This window comes from Coregonus clupeaformis, unplaced genomic scaffold (genome assembly GCF_020615455.1).
Source record: "Coregonus clupeaformis isolate EN_2021a unplaced genomic scaffold, ASM2061545v1 scaf0457, whole genome shotgun sequence".
NCBI classification, from domain to species: Eukaryota; Metazoa; Chordata; class Actinopteri; order Salmoniformes; family Salmonidae; genus Coregonus; species Coregonus clupeaformis.
The window spans coordinates 18,325-45,686 of NW_025533912.1; the positions used below are offsets into that span (position 1 = coordinate 18,325).

Here is a 27,362-nt window from a genome sequence, read left to right on the forward strand (position 1 = left end):
TCTTTGTACTCCTCACCTGGTTGCCGCCACACGCTTGACACTATCTGAACCAAATAAGTTTATCTTGGTCTCATCAGACCACAGGACATGGTTCCAGTAATCCATGTCCTTAGTCTGCTTGTCTTCAGCAAACTGTTTGCGGTCTTTCTTGTGCATCATCTTTAGAAGAGGCTTCCTTCTGGGACGACAGCCATGCAGACCAATTTGGTGCAGTGTATGGTCTGAGCACTGACAGGCTGACCCCCGACCCCTTCAACCGCTGCAGCAATGCTGGCAGCACTCATACGTCTATTTCCCAAAGACAACCTCTGGATATGACGCTGAGCACGTTCACTCAACTTCTTTGGTCGACCATGGTGAGGCCTGTTCTGAGTGGAACCTGTCCTGTTAAACCGCTGTATGGTCTTGGCCACCGTGCTGCAGCTCAGTTTCAGGGTCTTGGCAATCTTCTTATAGCCCAGGCCATCTTTATGTAGAGCAACAATTCTTTTTTTCAGATCCTCAGAGTTCTTTGCCATGAGGTGCCATGTTGAACTTCCAGTGACCAGTATGAGGGAGTGTGAGAGCGATGACACCAAATTTTAACACACCTGCTCCCCATTCACACCTGAGACCTTGTAACACTAACGAGTGAACATTTTCACTTAGGGGTGTACTCACTTTTGTTGCCAGCGGTTTAGACATTAATGGCTGTGTGTTGAGTTATTTTGAGGGGACAGCAAATGTACACTGTTATTCAAGCTGTACATTCACTACTCTACAATGTAGCAAAGTGTCATTTCTTCAGTGTTGTCACATGAAAAGATATACTCCAAACTGCTACAGACCTATATCCATCCTGCCCTGCCTTTCGAAAGTATTCGAAAGCCAAGTTAACAAACAGATCATCGACCATTTCGAATACCACCGTACCTTCTCCGCTATGCAATCCGGTTTCCGAGCTGGTCACGGGTGCACTTCAGCCACGCTCAAGGTCCTAAACGATATTATAACCGCGATTGATAATAGACAGTACTGTGCAGCCGTCTTCATCGACCTGGCCAAGGCTTTCGACTCTGTCAACCACCGCATTCTTATTGGCAGACTAAATAGCCTTGGTTTCTCAAATGACTGCCTCGCCTGGTTCACCAACTACTTCTCAGATAGAGTTCAGTGTGTCAAATTGGAGGGCTTGTTGTCTGGACCTATGGCAGTCTCTATGGGGGTGCCACAGGCTTCAATTCTTGGGCCGACACTTTTCTCCGTGTATATCAATGATGTCGCTCTTGCTGCTGGTGACTCTCAGATCCACCTCTACGCAGACGACACCATTTTGTATACATCTGGCCCTTCATTGGACACTGTGTTAACAAACCTCCAAACGAGCTTCAATGCCATACAACAATCCTTCAGTAGCCTTCAACTGCTCTTAAACACTAGTAAAACTAAATGCATGCTTTTCAATCGAACGCTGCTAGCACCCGCCCACCCGACTAGAATCACCACTCTCGACGGGTCTGACCTAGAGTATGTGGACAACTACAAATATCTAGGTGTCTGGTTAGACTGTAAACTCAACTTCCAGACTCACATAAAGAATCTCCAATCCAAAGTTAAATCTAGAATCGGCTTCCTATTTCGCAACAAAGCCTCCTTCACTCATGCTGCCAAACATGCCCTCGTAAAACTGACTATCCTACCGATCCTTGACTTCGGCGATGTCATTTACAAAATAGCCTCCAACACTCTACTCAGCAAATTGGATGTAGTCTATCACAGTGCCATCCGTTTTGTCTCCAAAGCCCCATACACTACCCACCACTGTGACCTGTACGCTCTTGTTGGCTGGTCCTCACTACATGTTCGTCGTCAAACCCACTGGCTCCAGGCCATCTATAAATCACTGCTAGGCAAATCCCCGCCTTATCTTAGCTCATTGGTCACCATAGCAGCACCCACCCGTAGTCTGCGCTCCAGCAGGTATATCTCACTGGTCATTCCCAAAGCCAACACCTCCTTTGGCCGCCATTCCTTCCAGTTCTCTGCTGCCAATGACTGGAACGAATTGCAAAAATCTCTGAAGCTGGAGACTCTTATCTCCCTCAATAACTTTAAGCATCAGTTGTCAGAGCACCTTACCGATCACTGCACCTGTACACAGCCCATCTGAAATTAGCCCACCCAACTACCTCATCCCTATATTGTTATTTATTTTGCTCTTTTGCACCCCAGTATCTCTATTTGCACATAATCTCTTGCACATCTAGCATTCCAGTGTTGATACTATTGTAATTATTCTGCACTATAGCCTATTTATTGCCTTACCTCCATAACTTGCTACATTTGCACACACTGTATATATATTTTCTGTTGTATTTCTGACTTTATGTTTTTTTACCCCATATGTAACTCTGTGTTGTTTTTATTGCACTACTTTGCTTTATCTTGGCCAGGTCGCAGTTGTAAATGAGAACCTGTTCTCAACTGGCTTACCTGGTTAAATAAAGGTGAAATAAAAAAATTAAAATAAAAAAACTCAAATATTTACAAAAATGTGAGGGGTGTACTCACTTTTGTGAGATACTGTATATATGTGTATATGTTTGGGAGGGAACAGCTATGTGTTTGATATTTTCTAAGAAGTGATATGTGTCCCTAAAATAACTGGGGTGCTTAGTGGAGAGGGGGGTTGATATAATTAAGATGTTGTAGGACTCACTGTTGCAGTCAGAAACCATTTCTCTTCCGGGGGGAACCTCAACGGGTACTATCCAGGTGTCTGGTTCTTTGTGTATACACCCACTCAATTGGTTGGCACTTAAAATAGCCTTTGGGGGTTGAGTAGTCAAGTTGAAGCCGCAGTAGCGAATTTACTTGGCTTTGACGGCATTCTCGGTCTTCTTGGGGAGTAGCACCGCCCGGATGTTGGGTCCTCGTCGTTACGGAAGGCCAGCTGCAGGTGACAGGGGATGATGTGAGTTTTGGTGTTAGCTTCACACGCTAACGGCGAAGCTAACGGCGGAGCTAACAGCTAATACCGGAGCAAACAGCGAATCAAACGGGCCTGGAGGCCATTTGTGGTCGAGGCGAGAAGGGATACAGCTACGTCCGTGTTTGGTTGTATTTGGAAGGGACTAGTTCGCTTCATGTGGACTCTTCATTTGGACTGGACTGACTGACTCGACATGTAGGCGGGGTTCGGGAGCTTCAGAGCTAAGGGCAGGGCTACAGATTAGGTGTCCCTAAAGAACCGCTTGTCTAACAGTAGTTCCGCATTACATTAATTAATTTGCACTCAAGTTTTATTTATTTTTATACTGTGTATTCTCCGTGTAAATTCATGTACCGTACCGAGACGCCCGTACCATTTCGGTTCAATACAAATACATGTACCGTTCCACCCCTACATCCAACTGTAATCAAAATTGCCATAGTTTCAGTAAATGTGATTAGTATATGTTCTCCCTTTCATTTTTTAAAGGATGATATGGATGAGCCAGACCTGTGGGATGCATCAGTGGTCCTCCTTACAACAGTCAGTGATGATGCCACAAGCCCAGTTCACTACCACCCAGTGAGAGTCTCTGTCGTCCTAGAGGGTGATGTGGTTGTCAATCTCCCCAGGCTTGCTGATGCCTTCCTGGTAATGTTCGGCCTGATTTATGCACTACATCTCAGCTATCCCAAGGGACTGACAAACACTTTTGAGTTCACACAGAAAATCTTACTTGGTCTTGATGACTCTAAACTGTCACCCAAGCTGCAGAATCTTAAAAATGAGCTGATGTTGTATGTGTAACTGAAGATCCAAAAAGGAGTGGTGGATTCTGATGGCTCACTCTGTTAGAGCATAGTCCATAATGAGAATATGTCATGTCAGGTCCATGTTGAATACTGTTCAACTGTTTATGTTAAAGTTGCTGCTCTACTCAACGGGTTTTCAGCCAAATGGCACAAAGTACACAGTGTCTTTGTACGTTTTAATGTACATTTAATTGTTGTTAAACTGAAATTCAGGGTTGAATTAAGTGTTTATATATGGAGGATATTTTTATTCATAATTCAAATTGAAAGGCCAAAGGGAAAACGAAGCGAGATCAAATTAAAAATATTATTATTTTACTACACTACTAGGAAAAATCATGCCATAATTAAATTTAAAAAGTCAAATTTAAAATGCAAAGCTTCAACTGTCAGCTGGAAGTCGTTTCAGACCCTCCCACCAGCAGTTGGGCCATGCCTCCTCATTTAAATTGACACCTGTCACTTCTAAATGAAAAGCTTAAATCAAAATGTAAAAGGTGAATCTGAAAATGTCAATGTCAAATGTAAAACGTAAAATTCAAAAGATAAAATGTCGAATTGAAAATTATAAAGGGGAAAGGCTAAAATAAAACAATTATATTTTAGATTTTAATTGAAGTATTTCCATTTTAAGCTTTTACATCATACATTTAATTATGGCATGATTTTTCCTAGTAGCGTAGTAAAATAATACTATTAATTTGATCTTGCTTCTTTTTCTCTTTGGACTTTCAATTTGAATTATGAATAAATATATCCTCCATATTTATACACTATGGCATTTTGTTTTTAAAAGGTGTACTATATAGCTTTGGGAAGTACATTTTTATCAGAAAGGAAAGCTCTTCATTGATACATTTTCATAAATAAATAAACTGTCCTCAAAGTTTCAGGCTACTTTACTTTAAAGTAGCCACCTTTCTAGTTGGAAACAGTGTTATAGGGACTTTATTTTCTTCTGAGGATGGGATGTTTATTCAGTTATGGAAATGGTTAAATACTTTTTATTGTCTTATTAATATTGTTAATTTTGCTTTTCGAGTTTGAATTAATTTTCTAAAACTATACAGTGCACCCTGAAGTTGCTAGATTTGAACCAGATAGCCAAAGGAAGGCTAAACACTGCCTTTGTACATGTTAATGTACCGTTTTGAAATTTTAGCAGTTTTAGTTGTGAAGAATTTACAAGCAATTTGTTTATACATTGCTGCACTGCAAGTTTACAACCAGATGGCCAAAAGCGTGGCTTTGTAATTGTTTATTTAATTCTCTTTTTAATTCTTAATTATTTGTATTACTATTATTGTTATATTACTATTATTATTAAATAGATTGTTTCATTTTGTGCTAAAAGGCACAGGTGTGGGCAAATAATCTTTCTAAACAAATGTTTGGTCACCACCCAAGACTTGCTGATGCCCTCCTGGTAATGTTGTATTAACAGTTTATAAGCTATTTGTGATATAATGATATTTTCTTAATGTAATTTTAGCTTTTCTGAGTTTGAATATGTTCTACTATTACATAGTTCATCTTAAAGTATAAACAAAATGCCCAGAAGTAGACTTGTTAATTGTTATTTTTTATTAATGTTTTTTTATTTCATATTTTTTTGCTAAAAGACTGGGCAAGAAAAGTTTATACTAAACGTCTGAATAGATGATGTTTTTTTGTTTGACCTTTAAGTCAAGAGTACTTATTATTTTTAAGGCAATCAGTTGCCACAAATATTTTAAGTTTGGTGGTAAATGATTTTGAGTTGTAACAAGTCTATGCTTTTGAGTTATGGGTAATCAGAAGATTGATTGAAAAAACGAATAAATGTTAAGTTAACTCAGGATATTTATGTTTCATTTTCATGCTTGAAATTATTAAGTTCTCTTGAGATATTGCAATGAGAAAGATGAATAAATATTCTGAGTAGCATAAACTGAAAATGTTTGAGTTGGCTTAATCAGTACATTTAATTATAATTAAAAATTACATTTAACATGAACTCCAAATATATAAGCAATGATATACTCAAATGTTTGAGTTTATGAACTCAAAAAAACAGTGGCAACGGATTGCCTCACTTTCTTAAAGTTCTGCTTACTTATTCGGGTTTACAGTGATATGTCTGTGCTATGTGCAGGCAGCTAGTATAATTATTGTTTGTGAAGTAAGTATGGTGATTATTATTAAGGTTCTGGTCGTCTGAGATACCAACAAGTAGGCTATACAATATCAAGACATATGTATTTTTCTATTAGTGTATTTGAGTTTGTTCTGTCGTTTCTGGATGATTAAATTGAAATTGCATCCAACTTTATATGGCTTGTTTTAGATATAGTGATATTTGAGAATTGATTTCATTTCAAATAACTGAAAGTGAGAGGTTGTAATCTGAATAAAGGGGGGAAATGCCATTTATTGAACGTGGTGAGACAGTCTTACACATTTCTAGAGAACCAGTTCGGATTTAAGTATAACTTTTGTATGACTGAAGCTTTTAGTGGTAGGTCCAAGCTTAAAATATTTAATCAATTCTGTCCTCTCTATTGATATTCATTTTATAAATAGGCCCGTTTAATTTTGTCTGGCTTGCTGTTCCAAATCAAATGGAATATTTATTTTTCATATCAATTAAAAAACTGTTCGCTAGGTGTAGGCAAGACCGTAAACTGGGATAATACTATAGAGTTAATCAGTGTAATGTGAGGCTTCTTGTTTGCACGGGCAATGTCTCCGGCCAACTCCAGGATCTCAGCAGTCAGGCACTCGAGCACGGCAGCCAGGTAGACTGGTGCGACAGCGCCCACACGCTCGGCATAGTTGCCTTTGCGCATCAGCCTGGGCATCTCGTAATCCATCTTGATTTAAATGTTCATGTAAAATGTGTTCCCAACATTGAAAGAATGTCTGTGTTTGTGTGTGATTTTTTTATTCCAGGAAGATGAAGGGGGTGATGTCCTGCAGGACCTAGCAAAACATGCAAGGAAAATCGTTGTGTACTAACCTGGGATATTTACGTTAAGGATTATGTTTACCAATAGATGACAGTATTGACTCAATACGGGGTTTGCTTTCCGCTATCCGTAGCCGTTCAAATGTCTGACATATAACCGTGCTCGAGAAAGCCACAGGTAGCGTAATGTATTTCAGCAGATTTCGTGCGTTTCTGTGTGAAAAGACACGAATTTATGTGCTACTTAATTCGTGCGAAAAGACACCAATTTAACCAGTAAGCTACACACAACAACCATAAACGGATAGCCTATTTTTCTTTATTATAGTTGTGAATATACAGAAATGTTGTCTTTATTTAATAATGTTTCAAACATTGTAGTTGTATGCCTATGTACTGTTTGAGATTTTCTGAACATAATTTGTGAAAAAATACACACATTTACGTGGGAAAAAATGTTTTATTACATTTTAGTAGATGCTCTTATCCAGAGCGACGTACAGGAGCATTTAGGGTTAAGTGCCTTGCTTAAGGGCACATCGACAGATTTTTCACCTAGTCGGCCCGGGGACTAGAACCAGCGACCTTTCGGTTACTGGCACAACGCTCTTACCCACTAACCTACCTGCCACCCTTATTAATGTTAACGCTGTTTTCTATGCTTGATTTCGATTGATACTTTGGGATACTGGTGCACTTTTGGTCAGAAAGGCCCCTTTTCCGTGTAGGCAACAGTACACGATTTTCTTCATAATGCATTTCATATTTCGTAGAGTCTAAATTACACAATTTTCTTCATTATTCATTTAATACATGTTAAAGAGGTTAATGTAAAAATAATGAAATATGTCGGCTTTCACTTATGGCACTTCCAAGGCCTTTCTATTGTGGTTATGTCAATCATATTATATACTTAGGCTATTGTAACGCGTTCAACCAGTTAGCAAGTCAGAAATGTCAGTTTCCTAGTACCGACTAGCACTTGAATGCTGTATTATGCCAACTTCACATTCTCGTGGAAAATGGGAAGTTGTAACTCCCACATGATTGTGTTCAAGTGGTTTTGAAGTCGGAACAATTCTTAAACCAATAAGATTGGCAACAACATTTTCACTATTTCTCACTTGTAATTCCTACTTGGAGGGTCATTCAAGTGAAACTTCCCAGTCGGAACTAGTTATTTCCGATAACTCTGATAGCACCCTGAACACGACATTAATATGTGTGATCGACAACAGTAGGGTCTGGGTCCCGGCGTGTCCAGTCCCCATACCCATTCCATAGGAGTGAGTGTCAGTAGTCTACTATATGTCCGTGCTATGTGAAGTAAGTATGGTGATTATTATTAAGGTTCTGGTCGTCTGAGATACCAACAAGTAAGGCTATACAACATACAATATCAATAAATATATATTTTCTCCTATTAGTGTATTTGAGTTTGTTCTGTCGTTTCTGGATGATTTAATTGAAATGCAACCAACTTCTATGGCTTGTTTTAGATATAGTGATATTTGAGAGATTATTTCATTTCAAATAACTTAAAGTGAGAGGTTGTAATTTGAATAAAGGGGGGAAATGCCATTACTGAACATGTGGTGATTAGAACAAAATATTTCACTCTTGACTTTGGCGAATATTGTCGCGCGGCAGTGTCCTAATGTCTGCGCGCAGTGGACTATTGGCATCGTTTGCCATAGCAGGCTGGCATTAGATTAGAACATAAGATTTCACTCTTGACTTCAGCGACTATTATTGCGCATAAAGGGCCGGCAGTGTACTTTTGCGCGCACATTGTGCTTTTGCCTGCGCGCAGTGTGCAGTTGCATCCGCGCAGTGTACTATTGGCCTCGTTTGCCATAGCAGGCTAGCATTAAATTATAACACAAGATTTCACTCTTGACTTTGGCGACTATTATTGCGTGTAAAGGCCAGCAGTGATCTATTGTTTTGGGCGCGCAGTGTATTATTGCGGGCGCACGCAAAGTGTATTGTTTTTTGGCGTACAGTGTGTTTTATGGGCGCGCAGTGTATTGTTTTGGGTGCGCAGTGTACTGTTTTGGGTGCGCGGTCAAAAAAAAAGAGAAGCAAAGCATCCCTTCCGATAGCCGACAGAGGAGGCCTCCGTAACGGGCCAATCGGGGTGGTGGGGAGATGGTGTCCAATCAGCAGATGTGTCACGATCGTCATACATAGAGGAGGACCAAGGCGCAGCGTTGAAGGTGAACATATCTTTTTATTTCTGATCACACGATCAAAACAATAAACGATAACGTGACGTCTACAGTTTCACACAAACCGAAATGAACAAGAAACCACAAACACAACGTGAAAGACAGATAGTTAAATATGGCTCCCAATCAGAGACAACGAGCCAACAGCTGACACTCGTTACCTCTGATTGGGAGTCACTCAAACAAAGAAATACAATAACCTAGACCCACAACAAAACATAGAAACTAACACCCTGGCTCAACATACGAGAGTCCCCGAGCCAGGGCGTGACAGTACCCCCCTAAAGGCGCGGACTCCGACCGCGCCAGCGAAACACAACAGGGGAGGGACCGGGTGGGCACTCCGCCTAGGCGGCGGATCCGGCTCCAGTGGAACAGGCACGTGCCGTGCCGGACCGACGACGCACACCACTGGCTTGGTGTGGGGAACAGGCACGGGCCGTGCTGCACTGACGACGCACACCACTGGCTTGGTGTGGGGAGCAGGAGCGGGCCAGACAGGGCTGACGAAACGCCCCACAGACTTGGTGCTGGGAGCAGGAATGGGACGGACCGGGCTGGCGACGCGCACCACAGACCTGGTGCGGAGAGCAGGAACGGGCAGAGCCGGGCTGACGAGACGCACCACAGACTTGACGCGGGGAGCAGGAATGGGCCGGACCGGGCTGGCGACGCGCACCACAGACCTGGTGCGGAGAGCAGGAACGAGCAGAGCCGGGCTGACGAGACGCACCACAGGCTTGATGCGGGGAGCAGGAATGGGCCGGACTGGGCTGGCGACGCGCACCACAGAGCTGGTGCGGGGAGCAGGAACGGGCAGAGCCGGGCTGACGAGACGCACCACAGACTTGATGCGGGGAGCAGGAATGGGCCGGACTGGGCTGGCGACGCGCACCACAGTCCTGGTGCGGGGAGCAGGAACGGGCAGAGCCGGGCTGACGAGACGCACCACAGACTTGATGCGGGGAGCAGGAATGGGCCGGACTGTACTAGGGACACACACCACTGGCCCTACACCGGGATCTGGAACGGGCCAGACCGGACTGGCAACACACGCCAGTACCTCTCGCCGTGCCTCTACTTCCTCCATCCCCTCTTCGACCAGTGGCCCCCTTAATCCGGCGGCCTTCTCCAGCAACCCACTGGGCCGCTCTATCGCGGCCTCCTGCTGGTCCGACGTCGTGAGCCCCCCCCTAAAAATTTTCGGGGCGTCTCTCCTACCCGTGGACCAGGTCTCCATATCCCTCGCCAGCCTCTCGCCCTTCTGCCATAATGTCAAGCCCTTGTCTTCCTCCCTCGGCTTGACCCAGTCCAGGAGGCGAAGGAGATCTGTGAGGGATCTCCCTGGCGATGGCTCCTGGACACGCTGCTTGGTCCCATCTTGGTGGTTTCTTCTGTCACGATCGTCATACATAGAGGAGGACCAAGGCGCAGCGTTGAAGGTGAACATATCTTTTTATTTCTGATCACACGATCAAAACAATAAACGATAACGTGACGTCTACAGTTTCACACAAACCCGAAATGAACAAGAAACCACAAACACAACGTGAAAGACAGATAGTTAAATATGGCTCCCAATCAGAGACAACGAGCCAACAGCTGACACTCGTTACCTCTGATTGGGAGTCACTCAAACAAAGAAATACAATAACCTAGACCCACAACAAAACATAGAAACTAACACCCTGGCTCAACATACGAGAGTCCCCCGAGCCAGGGCGTGACAAGATGCCACTGCCGGCTTTATACATTTCACATGGGCATTTCGAGGCTATACTCCGACTGTCTAAGAAGGAAGCTAGCGCCATGGCCAGAACCAAGCAAACCGCTCGCAAATCCACCCGTGGCAAAGCCTACAGGATGCAGCTCGCCGCCAAGGCTGCGCGCAGGAGAGCCTCCCCGTTACAGGCCCGGCACCGTGTCTCAGAGAGATCCGTCGTTACCAAAGCTCCACTGAGCTGCTCATCCGCAATGTGCCCTTCCAGCGCCTGGGTAGAAACATCGCCCTGTTCTTCAAGACCGACCCGCGCTTCCAGAGCTCCGCCGTGATGGCCCTGCAGGAGGCCAGCGAGGCTTACCTGGTCGGTCTGTTTGAGGACACCAAACTGTGTGCCATCCACGCAAAGAGGGTGCATATCGTGCCCTAGGACATCGAGCTGGCCCGCCTTATTTGCAGAGAGCGCGCGTAAATTATGAACTGATCTCCAAAATCCCACCTCAATATTTCCATCAAAAAGGCATAATTGATCTATTTATACGTGGTCCTCTGTAGCTCAATTGGTAGAGCATGGCGCTTGTAACGCCAGGGTAGTGTGTTCCATCCCTGGGACCACCCATACGTAAACATGTATGCGCACATGACTGTAAATCGCTTTGGATAAAAGCGTCTGCTAAATGGCATATTATTATTATATACGCGCACGTCTACATTTCCAACCACTTCGCCGGGAAAGAGCGACGCTACCGGCTACTGAAGAGACACCAACGGCCGGGTGAGTCCATTCAAAGCTACGTGGCTAATCTGAGGCATTTGGCTAGCTCTTGTAACTACGGGACACTTCAGGACGAGATCATCAGGGATCAGTTGATAGAGGGGACGTTATGTGAAAAGACATGGGAGAAACTGCTTTTGGAATCGGATCATTTACAACTAGATGGAGCTATTAAAATAGCACTCCAGGTTGAAGCGGCGTTGGAATGCTCTTCAATGCTAACAGACAGCTCTGCAGCATACACTCGGCCCCCAGCCATTCTCACACAGCAGCTTCAGCCCGAGCAGGCGCACTACAACGATCACGCGCTGCGCACGCCCTCCCACGTCGATAGCTGCATGGACACAGACACCGGCATGCCCGTGCAGCAGGCACACAGACAAACCAACAGAAGTAGCTGTGGCAACTGTGGGGCTAGCTCTCACAATTCAAGGGCTTCAAACTGCCCAGCCCGTGGGAAAATATGCAAGAACTGTTCAAAATACAATCACTTTTGCGAAAGTGAGTGTGTCGTTCGGCCCCTGCTACTAGCTCGAAGTTGTCGATCATCCAAGTGTCAAACTGGGTCCGAGCCCGACGGCATCAGCAGTGCAACAAAATGCCCTCATTCAGGTCGGACCCCTTGCAGGTCAGTCGACAACTGGGGCCCGCCATATTTCATGATGAGCAATGGATCACGCTGGCACGCCAGCCGCCTCAGAAAAGTCCCCTGCCCCTCGAGGAACACAAAGGCACACAAAACAGACATGCAGGCCAGAGACGCCACCGGATGGACCTCCTCCACCACTACCACCCGAGCCCCAGCCTCTGTGGGCTCCCCAAGGGCCAGATCCACAAGCGGTGGCGGATGAAGAAAGGCCTATGCGGGCACGAACTCGTCCTGCTTATCTGGGGACTACTTAACCTCTTTTCATTCTTAGGCTCCGTTAGGTGTCTTAGTCAACCTCCAGGTTAATGGACTGAACTGGCTAGTTTGGAGAGTCCATCCGTTTAAGGGTTAATGTTTATTTCTTACAGGTATCACTCTAGGTTCTTCCCTATGGACATTTTATATATGGTACCAGTCCCTGGTTTTGGAAAAGGGGGGGAAATGTTATGTATGGTACGACGTGCTGTACGTCATACTGTACGTTGTTATGGTTTACGACAGTGTGCTGCTTTACGGATGAATGGGTTGTCAGAATGTGTGGCACATGTCATTAAACGACAGAGTGATGTACAATGTGAAATTGTGCAGATGTCCGTTCTTCTACAGCTAGGCTAGATATAACAAATATGACTCAAGTAAAAGTAAAAAGTAGTCATCCAAATAATTACTTGAGTAAGAGTAAAAAAGTACTTGGTGAAAAAACTACTCAAGTACTGAGTAACTGCTGAGTTACTTGAGTTTATTTTTTAACACAAGGCAACAATCAGACAGACAAAAATACAAAATAATCATCTTTAGGCAAATTATAGTTCATCCAACAATAAAATAAATTAAAATGAATTACAAAATAGCTTAAATTAAAATAATTCCGGTAAATTCAAGTACTTATCAAATAAAATAATAATAATAAAAAATAAGCACAAGTAACACACATTTCAAAACCTTTATACTATTTTTTACCAGGCAGAACTAGAAATGAGGCAGCCCATAAACTCTCATAAACTGTGTATGTGTGTGTCTCCACAGTGACAGAACAACAGAAGGAAACACAAACATTTCATACCAGGTATGCTGAACAGAAAACTGCACACCAGAAGGAAGCGGTCAACATAAAATAATCAATAGGTGTTGATTAGGCCTACTCAGTACCTTTGCTATTGCATGGCAAGCAACAGCCCTTTTCTGTGTGCCTAGAAATTAATACTCTGATCTGTGATTAGGCCACACTGCACATCTCACTGAGCAGAGGAAAAGAGCAGCAATACACATCAACTGAAAAGCACCAGTCCATGATAGATGGCTAAATAAAACAATATTGCAGGCCTAGTATCCCAGAAAGGGGCGGTGTGTTCATTAGGCGATATGGGCGACGCACTGCCAAACGGGGAAAAGGAAGGGATTTTTTTTCTAATCAATTATATCACGGCAACAGTAGTTATCAGTGTTCTAATCTAGACGTCTGATCTGCCACTAAATGTCCAATCAGGCTAAAGTCGTGCTTCAAATGGCCCCGCCCCTTTTGGGGCGATTTCAGTCAGGTTGAAAATCGCCCAGGGGTCTCTCATAGACTATCATGTAAAATCTATTTTTTTCAAATATCAGAGCTTTCAATACAATCTCTATGGGTTTCTGAGGGCTTGCACTTACGCGCTTTCGTCATACGTAACATAACCATGAACGTAACTCAAGAAAAGAGCGGGTAGCAGCGTCAATCAATTCACGTACTACTATCAACATGGCTAGCGTTCAGTGCAACTCGATTGTCTCTTTGAAAGAAGTTCACATCAAAGACCATTCAAAACGAGCTACTGGAGTGTATGCTAGCGGTCATGAGGGAACAAATTGTGGAGGAGGTGAAGTCGGCGAACTTCGTAGCTATCCAAGCTGACGAGACCACGGACGTTTCTACACAGACACAGCTGGTGCTTGTGCTGAGGTACATAGATAGCAACCACAAAGTGCAGGAGCGCTTTTTTGAGTTCCTTCCCATCTCGGAATCAACCTCAGTCTCAATCGCCAGTGTGCTTTTGGAGAGACTGAACGGTCTTTTTGCCGATGACGTGAAAGTCAAACTGTAGTGCACTGGCACTGTACCAGGTTCTCATGAGCTACAACCTCCAGGAGACGTTCTCTGAGACTGTGACTCTGTTGAACATCCTCATAACTACTCCATGACAACAGCTGAAGCTGAGAGATGTTTCTCAACTTTGACACGAAGTTAAGACATTCCTGCAAGAAATTCAATGGGCCAGGAACGTCTGAATGCACTGGCCATGCTTTCCATGGAGAGTGAACTAGTCCTCAGCATGCCTGATTTCAATGAGAAAGTCATTGACCGCTTTGCTGCATTGAAAGAGAGAAGAGAACAGTTTCAGTACAAGTAATGTAGCCTCTCTCTCTTTGTCCCTCCCTGTCTGTCTCTTTAATACACACACACCCAAATCAGTTCACAGTTGATGTTGTTTAAAATAGTTATTTTCATTTAAAAAAAGTAAAAAATAAATAATAATCTGTTCATGTTCATTTTTACAAATCTATACAATTGGCCAGAATATGGTTGTTCATATTTACAAATCTATACAATTGGCCAGAATATGGTTGTTCATTTTTACAAAGCCATACAGATAGCTGTGTTTACCTTTTCTAGAAATTATTTTCAAATTCTGTTTTCAGGCAAAATGTCTATCACTGTTCATTTTCACAAATCTATACAAGAGGGCAGAATATGGAAGTCTATAAAAAATTCTTATTACCAATAACTGCATCAATGTTTTCAGTAGCCTCTATCAAAAGCCCTGCTTGCTTGTTGTGAATTATGCTCAGGTGCACATATTTCCAATTCAACCATGAGGCAAAAAATGTGGTAAAAGCTCTTGTTGATCCTGCAATCTGAACAAATACCAAGATGCTGTATTTTCAGCTGATATTTCATTTGTTTATGGAAATGCATATTGTTTATGCAGTGTTGAGGAATGTGAAAGAACACCCTTGATTATTTTTACTGTGATAACTTATTTTGCTTTTGTAAGCCAACACTTTTGAGATCAGTCAATAAATGTCACGATTCAGACAGACGACAAGAGGACCACAATTGCGTCACACCAGAAAGTTTATTAAACTTAAGGGAAGAGGGAAGTAGGGAGTGAGTGAAGGCTCCAGGGGTTATTCCGTCCAATGTGCTGGGTCTGTGCCTCCCCCCAGTGGCAGCGATGCGTCCGATGACGCCGGTGGTTGGTGGTCCAGAAGTCCTGGGGGGGGAGGAAACACAGACACAACAGGGCGGATGAAACAAGGCAGAAGTACAGTTCAAGGGAAATCCGAATACGTTGTAGCAAGGCAGAAGGCTGGTCAGAGTTACCGGGGTCGAAGAGTAGTCAGGAGTCGTAATGGCAGAAAGCAGGTCTGGTTTTCCTGGGGCAGAAGAGTATCCCAGAATCAGGCAGGTCCGGGGTCACAAAACAAGGGCGAGCCAGAAGCGCGAGCAAACAGGTTCCGGGTGTGAGCTTTGCAGACGATCTGACACAGGAGAGCTGAAAGACAGGACTTTAAATACTGGGAGAGGTTAGTGGGTAATGCAGCGCAGCTGGCAGAGTAATTAGAGCCGAGCAGGGACAGGTGGAGCTAGTTAGGCTGAGTAGAGAGAGAGTGGTGAGCAGAGTGGAAACCAATTAAGGTGGTGACCCGATGGAGTGAGAGGGCTCATGACAGAACCCCCCCCCCAAGGGACGGCCCCAGAAGTCCCAAGAGCAACACCACGCCGGGCGGGAGGAGGGGAGCCGGAGGAGGGCTAGAACTCCTCCCGAACGGTCCCGAGCGAACGTCCTCATCCTCGGAGGAAGCCGGAGGACCGTGGTCGGGGAGATGGGACAGGTCCCGAGACAGGATCAGGCACAGGACAGGAAGCCGAGCGGGCAGGACGGTTAGGGATCCCTCTGGGGCGGCCCCCTACGGATAGCAGGTTGATCAGGATGCACGTTGGTGGAAGGCGGTGATAAGAGTCCTATCCACAATCCGACTAGCTGGCTCCCAGGTCCTTTCCTCAGGTCCATAGCCCTCCCAGTCAATGAGGTACTGGAGACCTCTACCCCCTCCGTCTGGACCGAAGCAGGCGGCGGACGGTGTAAACCAGACCACCATCGACGAGCTGTGGAGGAGGAGGGACAAGGCGCCGCAGGGACCAGCGGACTCTCATGAATGGGCTTAATCCTAGACACATGGAAAGTGGGGTGCACCCTCATGGAATTAGGCAGTTGGAGCCGGACAGCAGTTGGGCTAATCACTCGTATGATAGGGAATGGGCCAATGAACCGAGGTGCCAGCTTTTGCGACTCCACCCTGAGTGGCAGGTTCCTTGACGACAACCACACCCTTTGACCAACCTGGTAGGTGGGAGCAGGGATTCTCCGGCGGTTGGCCCCGGTAGTGTAGCTGGCAACGGATCTGAGAAGTGTGGCTCGGGCTTGTGACCAGGTGCGGCGACATCGGCGGGCAAAAGCAAGTGCAGATGGGCAAGTAACCTCCCCTTCCTGGCTGGCAAATAGAGGAGGCTGGTATCCATAAACACATTGGAAAGGGGACATACCGATGGCAGAGCAGGTCAGAGAATTGTGTGCGTACTCCACCCATGTCAATTGCTGCGACCAGGAGTGGGGGGTTGCGTGAAGTCATGCATCGCAGTGCCTTCTCGAGCTCCTGATTTGCCCGCTCTGACTGCCCATTGGATTGGGGATGGAATCCGGAAGTCAGACTGACTGTGGCTCCCAGCTGGTGACAGAACTCCTTCCAAAAAAGCGGAGGAGAATTGTGGACCACGGTCAGAAACTACATCCTTGGGCAGTCCGTGGATCCGGAAGACGTGTTCCAGGACCACCTGGGCGGTCTCCTTGGCGGTTGGGAGCTTGGGGTGGGGAATGAAGTGTGCCATCTTGCTGAATCGGTCAACTATGGTGAGAATGACGGTCATGCCACTTGAAGGGGGGCAGCCCCGTGACAAAGTCAAGGGCGATGTGAGACCAGGGACGTCTGGGCACAGGCAGGGGGCTGCAGCAATCCGGCTGGGGGCTGGCAGGACGACTTGTGTTGGTTGCAGATGGGGGCAGGCTTGGACGAATTCCGTACATCCTTTCTCAGAGAGGGCCACCAGAACCTCTGGGCGAGCAGGTTGTAAGTGCGGGTGGAGCCAGGGTGACAAGCTAGGCGGGAGTCATGTCCCCACTGAACGACCTGGGACCTCAGGTTTTCGGGGACAAAAAGGCGGTCAGCTGGGCAAGTGCTGGGACCGGGCTGGTTACGGAGAGCTTCCAGCACCTGTTCCTCAACAGCCCAGGTCAGAGCTGCTACGATGCAGGGACTTGGCAGAATCGACACAGGATCCTTGGAGGGGTTGTCATCCTTCTGGAATTGACGGGAGAGGGCGTCTGGCTTGGTGTTGCGTGATCCAGGCCGGTATGACAGAGTGAAATTAAACCTGGTGAAGAACAGGGCCCAGCGGGACTGCCTGGAGTTCAACCGTTTGGCCGTGCGGATGTACTCCAAGTTCTTATGATCGGTCCAAACGAGAAATGGAATGGTGGACCCCCTCCAGCCAGTGACGCCACTCCTCCAAGGCAAGCTTCACTGCCAGCAGCTCTCGGTTCCCTATGTCGTAATTGCACTCAGAGGGGGACAACCGACGTGAGAAAAAGGCACAGGGATGGAGCTTCCTATCCTCCGCAGCCCACTGAGAAATCACAGCACCAACTCCCACATCCCAGGCGTCCACCTCCACAATGAATTGCCGGTCCACATCAGGCATCTGGAGGATGGGAGCGGAGGTGAACCTTACCTTGAGGGTACTGAAGGCCTTGTCGGCTGCTGGGGTCCAGGTGAAGGGTTGCTTGGTGCTGGTTAGAGCAGTAAGAGGGGCAGCAACGGTACTGTAGTTCCGGATAAACTTTCTATAGAAGTTAGCAAACCCCAGAAACTGTTGCAGCTTCTTTCTGTTCTCCGGAACTGGCCATGAAGTGACTGCTGATACCTTGGCAGGATCCATTTGGATACTTCCCTCTGCTACAATGTACCCCAGGAAGGCCACTGTCTTGACGTGAAACTCACACTTCTCTGCCTTGGCGTAGAGGGAATTCTCCAGAAGACGATGAAGGACTTGCTGGACATGGCGGGTGTGTTCAGACAGGTTTCTGGAGTAGATCAAGATGTCATCCAGGTAAACGAAGACAAACTTGTTTAACATGTCCCGCAGTACATCATTCACTAGAGCCTGGAACACAGCAGGAGCATTGGTGAGGCCAAAAGGCATAACCAGATACTGCGTAGTGGCCTGTTGGTGTATTGAATGCGGTCTTCCATTCATCTCCCTCCCGGATCCGCACTAGATGGTAAGCGTTTCTGAGATCCAACTTGGTAAAAACAGTGGCTCCCTGGAGCAACTCAAAAGCAGAGGTGAGCAGAGGGAGAGGGTAACGGTTTTCACAGTGATGTCGTTGAGTCCCCTGTAGTCGATGCAGGGGCGAAGAGAGATCCGTCCCTCTTCCCCACAAAGAAGAAGCCGGCACCAGCCGGAGATGAAGATGAACGGATCAATCCTGTGGACAGAGAGTCATTGATGTAGTCCTCCATGGACTTTCTTTCAGGAGCAGACAACGAATAAAGCCGACCCCTAGGAGGGGCTGTTCCAGGAGGAGGTCGATGGCACAGTCGTACGGTCGGTGAGGGGGCAGAGATGTGGCTCTTGCTTTGTTGAACACTTCTCTGAGACCATGGTAGCATTCTGGGACATGGGAGAGGTCAGGAGCGGAGTTAGTAGGTACTGGCCGAGGGGGTGAGTGCGGCAGCAAGCAGGCAGGTTCGGTGGCAGTCCTCTCCCCCACTCCCTGATCACCCCGGTCACCCAGTCGAGCTGAGGGTTGTGCGGCGGAGCCATGGGTAACCCAGGATGAGGGGTTGGCCTGGAGAGGGGAGCAGGTGAAACTGGATAGTTTCTTGATGGTTTCGGACAGACCCATCAAGACCGGGGCCGTGACATGAGTGACCGATCCGAGTAAGTGTCCGTCCAGTGCCCGGGCAGGAATAGGAGGTGTCAAACGGAGGTTCTCCAGTCCCAGTTGGCGTGCCAGCTTGATGTCCATTATGTTGGCTTCGGCGCCAGAATCCACCAGAGCAGCCAGGGTGTGAGTTGAGTCATAGAGGCGGAGGTGAACTTGCAGCAGGGGTTTGCGGTCGGAGGACTGGATGGTCATTGAGCTCAACCGGACTCCCCCTATGCCCGGTGAGCTTCGGCCTTTTAAAGGGCAGGTACCACACGATGTCCATCACCTCCACAATAGAGGCAGAGGTTTGAGGTGAAGCGGCGCTGGCGCTCTGCAGGAGTGAGAGAGGCTCGCCCAATCTCCATAGGCTCAGACTGATCCAGCTGACTTGGGTGAGTGGCAGTAGCTGACAGGAGCCCAGTCGGATCTCTCCGAATGCCGGTAGTTGGTGGACCTTGGCGCCCCCTCTCACGACGACGGGTCTGTATCCTTCTGTCGATCCGGACAGTCAGTGCGATGGCTTCATCAAGAGTGGAAGGCAGTTCATGGGAGACCAACTCGTCCGTGATATAGTCAGCCAAGCTATGGAAGAACGCGTCCACCAACGATGGTGTGTTCCAAGAACTTCGTCTTGCCAGGGTTCGGAAGTCGATGGAATGGTCTGCGACTGTACGTCTGCCTTGTCGAATACTGAACAGTTCACGAGACGCCTCTGCGGTTGGTGAATCCAGGTCAAACACCTTCAGCATCTCCTCAGAAAACAGGTCGAAGGTTGCACAGGCGGGGGTTTGACGTTCGAACTCTGCTGTTCCCCAGAGTCGAGCTCGGCCCGTCAGGTGAGTGATGGCATACCCGACCTTAGCCCCCTCCGTGGCGAAGGTCCTTGGCTGCAAGGAGAACTGAAGTCGGCAGCTAGTCAGGAATGGCCGGACCTGGGTAGAATCGCCGTGGAACCGCTCGGGGTTTCCAATCTTGGGTTCCGGGGCAGCGGCTGCAATGACCGGGGCAGGTAACTCGGAGGCAGGGCTGGTGGGCAGACTGGCTGGGGTAAGGTTGGTGAGGAGTTGGACGACCATGGCGAGTTGTTGTTGCTGCTGCTGGGACTGCTGGTGCTGTTGGTGGCCGGTCTGAAGCAGAGAGGTGATGTCGCCGCTCATGCGACCTAGCTCTCTCTCAGTGTGTTCCAGGCGTTGCATGGCGGTGGGTTGCTCAGGTTCTTCGGTTTCCATGTTGGGGGAAGTGTGCGCTGAGTCCATGATGGTCAGATCGTACTGTCACGATTCAGACAGACGACAAGAGGACCACAATTGCGTCACACCAGAAAGTGTATTAAACTTAAGGGAAGAGGGAAGTAGGGAGTGAGTGAAGGCTCCAGGGGTTATTCCGTCCAATGTGCTGGGTCTGTGCCTCCCCCCAGTGGCAGCGATGCGTCCGATGACGCCGGTGGTTGGTGGTCCAGAAGTCCTGGGGGGGGAGGAAACACAGACACAACAGGGCGGATGAAACAAGGCAGAAGTACAGTTCAAGGGAAATCCGAATACGTTGTAGCAAGGCAGAAGGCTGGTCAGAGTTACCGGGGTCGAAGAGTAGTCAGGAGTCGTAATGGCAGAAAGCAGGTCTGGTTTTCCTGGGGCAGAAGAGTATCCCAGAATCAGGCAGGTCCGGGGTCACAAAACAAGGGGCGAGCCAGAAGCGCGAGCAAACAGGTTCGGGTGTGAGCTTTGCAGACGATCTGACACAGGAGAGCTGAAAGACAGGACTTTAAATACTGGGAGAGGTTAGTGGGTAATGCAGCGCAGCTGGCAGAGTAATTAGAGCCGAGCAGGGACAGGTGGAGCTAGTTAGGCTGAGTAGAGAGAGAGTGGTGAGCAGAGTGGAAACCAATTAAGGTGGTGACCCGATGGAGTGAGAGGGCTCATGACAGGTATGCTAGAACTCCACAAACAGAAGACCCTACTACTCATGTTCAGTGGCCTTTCAAAAGAAGGGATGCTATCCGCACACTGCAAAAAATGATCTGAGGACTCCAAACTATCTCAGCTTGTCAGTTGATGTCATTGTGTGATACCTCTCTCTCTGTAGGCCTGTGATTGTTATTGGAGGCTCCTCTGATCAAAACCAAGAGACCACTGGGGCGTTTCAAGAGTTTCCACAGGTACCGATTCAACCAGGACATTTCTGACTTTTGAACATTAGGGGTGGTTTCCCGGGACACAGATTAAGCCTAGTCATGGCCTAAAAAGCAAACTCAATAGAGAATCTCTGTCTGGGAAACTGGCCCTAGCAGTTTAATTGCTGAAAGAGGAAATAATTTGTTATTTGTGGTCCTCTTTCTCTGTCAGGTGGAGGCATGCAGATTGTACAGTAAGGTCTCTGCTAGGTCTAGCAGTCTGGATATGATCTCCTCAGTGGTAGAGAAGGTATACAGTCTACTCTGACTCCCTCTGTGTAGTCCTCTTCATATCATTTGGTATCACCTGTAATTGTCTGTTTTCTGACCTCTAATTTTCCAGCTTAGCAAGGTACCTTAACTGCTTCATAAGAGCACAGCACAGCCTTAATTGATCTGAATGGAAGGGTGTTTGGTCTGTCTAAGGCAGCACGCACTAGCATGTATGGACGTCCAGGTGCTGTATACGTAGACATATCTGGGGACATGGTCAATGCTAAATTGGACAGGAGCAGAGCCAGGTTAGTGGCCATCACTGTCTTTCATCCATTTAAAATGTATACTAATGTGTTACTGTTGAATATGTATACCTCTGAATTCACATCACCGTAGTCATTTTTATTTTATCTTGTTATACCTTTTAACGTCTGAAGTGAACCAGAAATTTAATTACTTAGAAAATATAGCACTATATCAAAATATTCTCATCAGAGAATAGCAATAAGCCTCGATAGACCTTCATGGTTTATTTACATATGCAATAAAGTTGCTAGGTAACATGTTAATGTTTAATGTTTGACCTATTATTTATTATTTCCTTTGTCAGAGAGGTGCCCTGTAGTCCACCTCCTCCTGTGAGTATGGCTGACCATATGGCGATCACAGAAGCACTGGCGGTCCTGAAAGGAGCCAAACGGCCTTTACTCATCATTGGCAAAGGTAGGCATTGCTTTTTTAATAGCCAGATAATCTGGGGGAAACAGAACTAAAATCTTGCATAATTGCGTCAGATACTTGGATAAGGTCTGGGGAGATGTTAAGAGAAAGATACTAACGCCACTTGCGAACTCTCCACCCCCCTAAACGGAAACTCTCTGCAAGTTTCCGGCAAGTTTATGGGCCAAATGTCCCCTCCCGTTCTGAAATTGAAAAGATGCGAGCACCTGCGAAATCGTGATTTGTCCAAATGATTAGTGGTGAAAAATCAGCGTACCGGAACAAAGTTGTCACATCCCAACTGTGTTGCTGCTGCCCGCTCCAGGTCAGCCTCTCCTTCTCTCAGCTGGCATCATATTCATGTACAGACCATTGACTGTATAAGTAGGACCAAGAATTTCCATGACCATTTGAACGGACCAGGAAACTCCTGAAATCCCTATCTATAACTAGTCTCTCCTGGCCAGGTCATGTCAATGTAAACTGGTGTCAATCAAACAACTACACTACTCCTATAACTAGCCTCTTTTCATTACATTTTGTTTTGTCCCTGCTCTCCTCCTCCTCTCTTCCTATCCTCCTCCTCCTCTCTTCCTATCCTCCTCCTCCTCTCTTCCTCCTCCTCCTCCTCCTCTTCCTATCCTCCTGGTTCTATGGTCTTGGTGGGGACTGCAGAGCTCTGCTCCAGTCTGATGTTGTGGTCCTACTTGGTGCCAGACTCAACTGGATCCTGCACTTTGGCCTTCCCCCAGGTTTGACACCCAAGTAAAGGTCATCCAGCTAGGTCAAAGGTCACCAGTAGGGTTTCTTTTTTTTCCTTCTTTTTTTCGGATTCCAGATTTTCTGCTTATTCCGTTCTGATTTCTGGAATCTTCCAACAGGGATTTCTGGGAATTTTGGGAAAGTAACTGTAATTTTGCAACCCTAGTCACAGGTCATTTCATAGTGAACTACAGTTAATTGTAACCAGGTATAAAGGTATTTGACTCAGTCTATTGGATTTAGTCTATCAATTATATAGCTTCTCTATAAGTCTTTGTGGTCTCTCCAAATAATGTCATGGCTGTCTTAGTGCTGTACAGTACATCTATATTTAAGCAATAAGGCCCGAGGGGGTGTGGTATATGGCCAATATACCACGTCTAGGGGGCTGTTCTTAAGCACGATGCAACGCGGAGTGCCTCGATACAGCCCTTAGCCGTGGTATATTGGCCCTATACCACAAACCCCAGAGGTGCCTTATTGCTATTATAAACTGGTTACCAACGTAATTCGAACAGTCAAAATACATTTCAAATCAAATCAAATCAAATTTTATTGGCCACATGCGCGAAATACAACAGGTGCAGACATTACAGTGAAATGCTTACTTACAGCCCTTAACCAACAGTGCATTTATTTTTAACAAAAAAGTAAAAATAAAACAACAACAAAAAAAGTGTTGAGAAAAAAAGAGCAGAAGTAAAATAAAATAACAGTAGGGAGGATATATATACAGGGGGGTACCGGTGCAGAGTCAATGTGCGGGGGCACCGGCTAGTTGAGGTAGTTGAAGTAATATGTACATGTGGGTAGAGTTAAAGTGACTATGCATAAATAATTAACAGAGTAGCAGCAGCGTAAAAGGATGGGGTGGGGGGGCAGTGCAAATAGTCCGGGTAACCATGATTAGCTGTTCAGGAGTCTTAAGGCTTGGGGGTAGAAGCTGTTGAGAAGTCTTTTGGACCTAGACTTGGCACTCCGGTACTGCTTGCCGTGCGGTAGCAGAGAGAACAGTCTATGACTAGGGTGGCTGGAGTCTTTGACAATTTTGAGGGCCTTCCTCTGACACCGCCTGGTATAGAGGTCCTGGATGGCAGGAAACTTGGCCCCAGTGATGTACTGGGCCGTACGCACTACCCTCTGTAGTGCCTTGCGGTCGGAGGCCAAGCAGTTGCCATACCAGGCGGTGATGCAACCAGTCAGGATGCTCTCGATGGTGCAGCTGTATAATTTTTTGAGGATCTGAGGACCCATGCCAAATCTTTTCAATCTCCTGAGGGGGAATAGGCTTTGTCGTGCCCTCTTCACGACTGTCTTGGTGTGTTTGGACCATGATAGTTCGTTGGTGATGTGGACACCAAGGAACTTGAAGCTCTCAACCTGTTCCACTACAGCCCCGTCGATGAGAATGGGGGCGTGCTCAGTCCTCTTTTTTTTCCTGTAGACCACAATCATCTCCTTTGTCTTGGTCACGTTGAGGGAGAGGTTGTTATCCTGGCACCACACGGCCAGGTCTCTGACCTCCTCCCTCAACGTGACCCATGTTATACGGTCAGATATACCACAGCTTTCAGCCAATCAGCATTCAGGGCTCGAGTCACCCGGTTTATAAAAGGGAATGTGTGTGTGTCAGCCTTAGCATTATGTGGTGGTGCCTGGTTATTTCTGTTGTGTTTAGCTTGAGGTTTGGCCACTCCTCCAGCTGCTGTTACATGTGTCACGCACGGCGCTCTTCCTGTCGTGTCGTTGCTGGTATGTTGTAGTAACGTTCCACATACGTTATTTATGTCAAGGTCAATGTCAAGGTTGATCTGTGTGCTGAGGAGATGGGGAACAACGTGCAACCTGCTGCTGCTCTCCTGGGGGACATCAATACTATTGTCAAGCAGGTAACACAACTCAGTCCTGGGGGACATCAATACTATTGTCAAGCCTGTAACACAACACAGTCCTGGGGGACATCAATACTATTGTCAAGCCTGTAACACAACACAGTCCTGGGGGACATCAATACTATTTTCAAGCAGGTAACACAACTCAGTCCTGGGGGACATCAATACTATTGTCAAGCAGGTAACACAACTCAGTCCTGGGGGACATCAATACTATTGTCAAGCAGGTAACACAACTCTGTCCTGGAGGACATCAATACTATTGTCAAGCAGGTAACACAACTCAGTCCTGGGGGAAATCAGTGCTATTGTCAAGCAGGTAACACAACACAGGCATCTAATATCTGCCCTATATCTGCATATTCTTTTTTAAAGAAACAAGCATTGATTGTCCTGCAGCACAGCAATGTGAGTTATTATATGGATTATAATTAATGGACATTTATGTAAGGGTTGATAGGGAAAATGATGTCTGACATTTCTAAGAGTACAAACTTCAGAAGCCTTTTTTTAAACCTCAAATACACTACACGTTTTAAATGTCCTGCATTGCAGGAATGTTCTCCTGCAACAAGGTGATCAAATTAAGATCCTACATCTGTACTTGATTCAGTTTGTTTAGTTTCTACTCCTCATCTTTACGTTCAGCTCCTGGAGTACGTTCATAAAGATGGCTGGAGGTATCCAGCTGATACAGAATGGTGGACCACGTTGAAAGAGAAGATGGTTGCTATGACAAAGGTGACAAAGGTGTGTTGGTGTGTCCGTCTGTGACCTGTGATCTGTGACCTAAGCAATTTAGATTCTGCCTGTGTGTCTGTATTACTGACTCTTTGTTATCTGTGAAATAACTTGACTTAAATCCAACAGGTAGAATACATTATGGTACATATGTAGTATTGCTCTTAAATCCAACAGGTAGAAGACATTATGGTACAGATGTAGTATTGCTCTTAAATCCAACAGGTAGAAGACATTATGGTACAGATGTATTCTGAGTCTTGTCATAGGCATGTATGATCCCGTCCGGTCAGGTCCAACAACTTTGCTGTTTGGGTACCTACCACCCCTGATTTGATTGTTTCTCTCTCCAGGCGTTAGCTCTACAGTCGACAACACCCATGAACTACTACCAAGTGTTCCACCACATCTCCCAGCTGCTGCCCCACGACTGTGTCATCGTGAGTGAGGGGGCCAACACCATGGACATCGGGCGCACCATGTTGAACAACTACCTTCCTCGACAGAGGCAAGGCATGCCGCCTCACACAGATATCAAAGGTCAAATCCGCCAAGTATCCTGTGCCTTTGCCCTGAAGACAAGTAGGAATGAGTTGGGATCTGTTGATAGTTCTGCCTGAGAAGACTTATCAATGGAGTGCTGCCTGACAGGCTGACTGGATGACTTCTCAATGTAGTGCTGCCTGACAGGCTGACTAAATTATTTCTCAATGTAGTGCTGCCTGACAGGCTGACTAGATGGCCTAGTTACAGTATGTAGCCTAGTTGCTGTATGTAGCCTAGTTGCTGTATGTAGCCTAGTTGCTGTATGTAGCCTAGTTGCAGTATGTAGCCTAGTTGCTAAATGACGTAAATGTAAATGTAAATGTAGTTGCAGTATGTAGCCTAGTTGCAGTATGTAGCCATGTTGCAGTATGTAGCCTAGTTGCAGTACGTAGCCTAGTTGCAGTACGTAGCCTAGTTGCAGTACGTAGCCTAGTTGCAGTACGTAGCCTAGTTGCAGGATGTAGCCTAGTTACAGTATGTAGCCTAGTTGCTGTATGTAGCCTAGTTGCAGTATGTAGCCTAGTTGCAGGATGTAGTCTAGTTGCAGGATGTAGCCTAGTTGCAGGATGTAGCCTAGTTGCAGGATGTAGCCTAGTTGAAGGAAGTAGCCTAGTTGCAGTATGTAGCCTAGTTGCAGGAAGTAGCCTAGTTGCAGGAAGTAGCCTAGTTGCAGGAAGTAGCCTAGTTGCAGGAAGTAGCCTAGTTGCAGGAAGTAGCCTAGTTGCTGTATGTAGCCTAGTTGCAGTATGTAGCCTAGTTGCAGGAATTAGCCTAGTTGCAGGAAGTAGCCTAGTTGCAGGAAGTAGCCTAGTTGCAGGAAGTAGCCTAGTTGCTGTATGTAGCCTAGTTGCAGGAAGTAGCCTAGTTGCTGTATGTAGCCTAGTTGCAGTATGTAGCCTAGTTGCAGTATGTAGCCTAGTTGCAGGATAGGCTAGTTGCAGGATGTAGCCTAGTTGCTGGATGTAGCCTAGTTGCTGGATGTATCCTAGTTGCAGTACGTAGCCTAGTTGCAGTACGTAGCCTAGTTGCAGTACGTAGCCTAGTTGCAGTAAAGTAGCCTACCGCCGGAGCTGTGCATGTGGATGAGGTGCACGACCTGCGCATGTGAATTTGTTGATGGCTTACTGTAAGTGAATATATACTGTAAACAGTGAAAGTGAATGTAGCATATTAGATACAGGTATT

General features: G+C 46.4%; 1 protein-coding gene and 2 long non-coding RNA genes across 4 annotated transcripts; all 3 read left to right on the plus strand.

Annotated features, from left to right (window-relative positions):
• The first annotated feature begins 2,703 nt into the window (after nt 1-2,703).
• On the plus strand, nt 2,704-5,623 carry LOC123484774. Its single transcript, XR_006658693.1, has 2 exons — nt 2,704-2,953; nt 3,461-5,623. It is a non-coding gene; the product is annotated as an uncharacterized LOC123484774 (long non-coding RNA).
• A 15,581-nt stretch (nt 5,624-21,204) lies between these two features.
• LOC121562222 lies at nt 21,205-22,390 on the plus strand. 2 transcript variants are annotated; one of them, XR_006658695.1, is made up of 4 exons: nt 21,205-21,285; nt 21,473-21,494; nt 21,644-21,821; nt 22,127-22,390. It is a non-coding gene; the product is annotated as an uncharacterized LOC121562222 (long non-coding RNA). The 2 variants fall into 2 exon arrangements; XR_006658694.1 differs by lacking the exons at nt 21,205-21,285; nt 21,473-21,494 and adding an exon at nt 21,501-21,550 and having other exon boundaries at nt 22,127-22,388.
• Nucleotides 22,391-24,624: 2,234 nt separating this feature from the next.
• Nucleotides 24,625-26,251, plus strand: LOC121565569 (2-hydroxyacyl-CoA lyase 1-like). Its single transcript, XM_045215493.1, has 3 exons — nt 24,625-24,887; nt 25,539-25,640; nt 25,985-26,251. Exons 1-3 carry the CDS (start codon nt 24,825-24,827, stop codon nt 26,249-26,251), a joined length of 432 nt encoding a protein of 143 aa, XP_045071428.1. The 5' UTR covers nt 24,625-24,824.
• Nucleotides 26,252-27,362: the final 1,111 nt, after the last annotated feature.

What these genes read in the sequence shown, in the direction of transcription:
- LOC121565569 (XM_045215493.1), top strand. Translation starts at nt 24,825, where the DNA reads ATGGGGAACAACGTGCAACCTGCTGCTGCTCTCCTGGGGGACATCAAT. An exon ending in TCAATACTATTGTCAAGCAG is followed by an intron (nt 24,888 to 25,538) that starts GTAACACAACTC and finishes CTTTACGTTCAG; the next exon opens with CTCCTGGAGTACGTTCATAA. An exon ending in CTATGACAAAGGTGACAAAG is followed by an intron (nt 25,641 to 25,984) that starts GTGTGTTGGTGT and finishes TTCTCTCTCCAG; the next exon opens with GCGTTAGCTCTACAGTCGAC.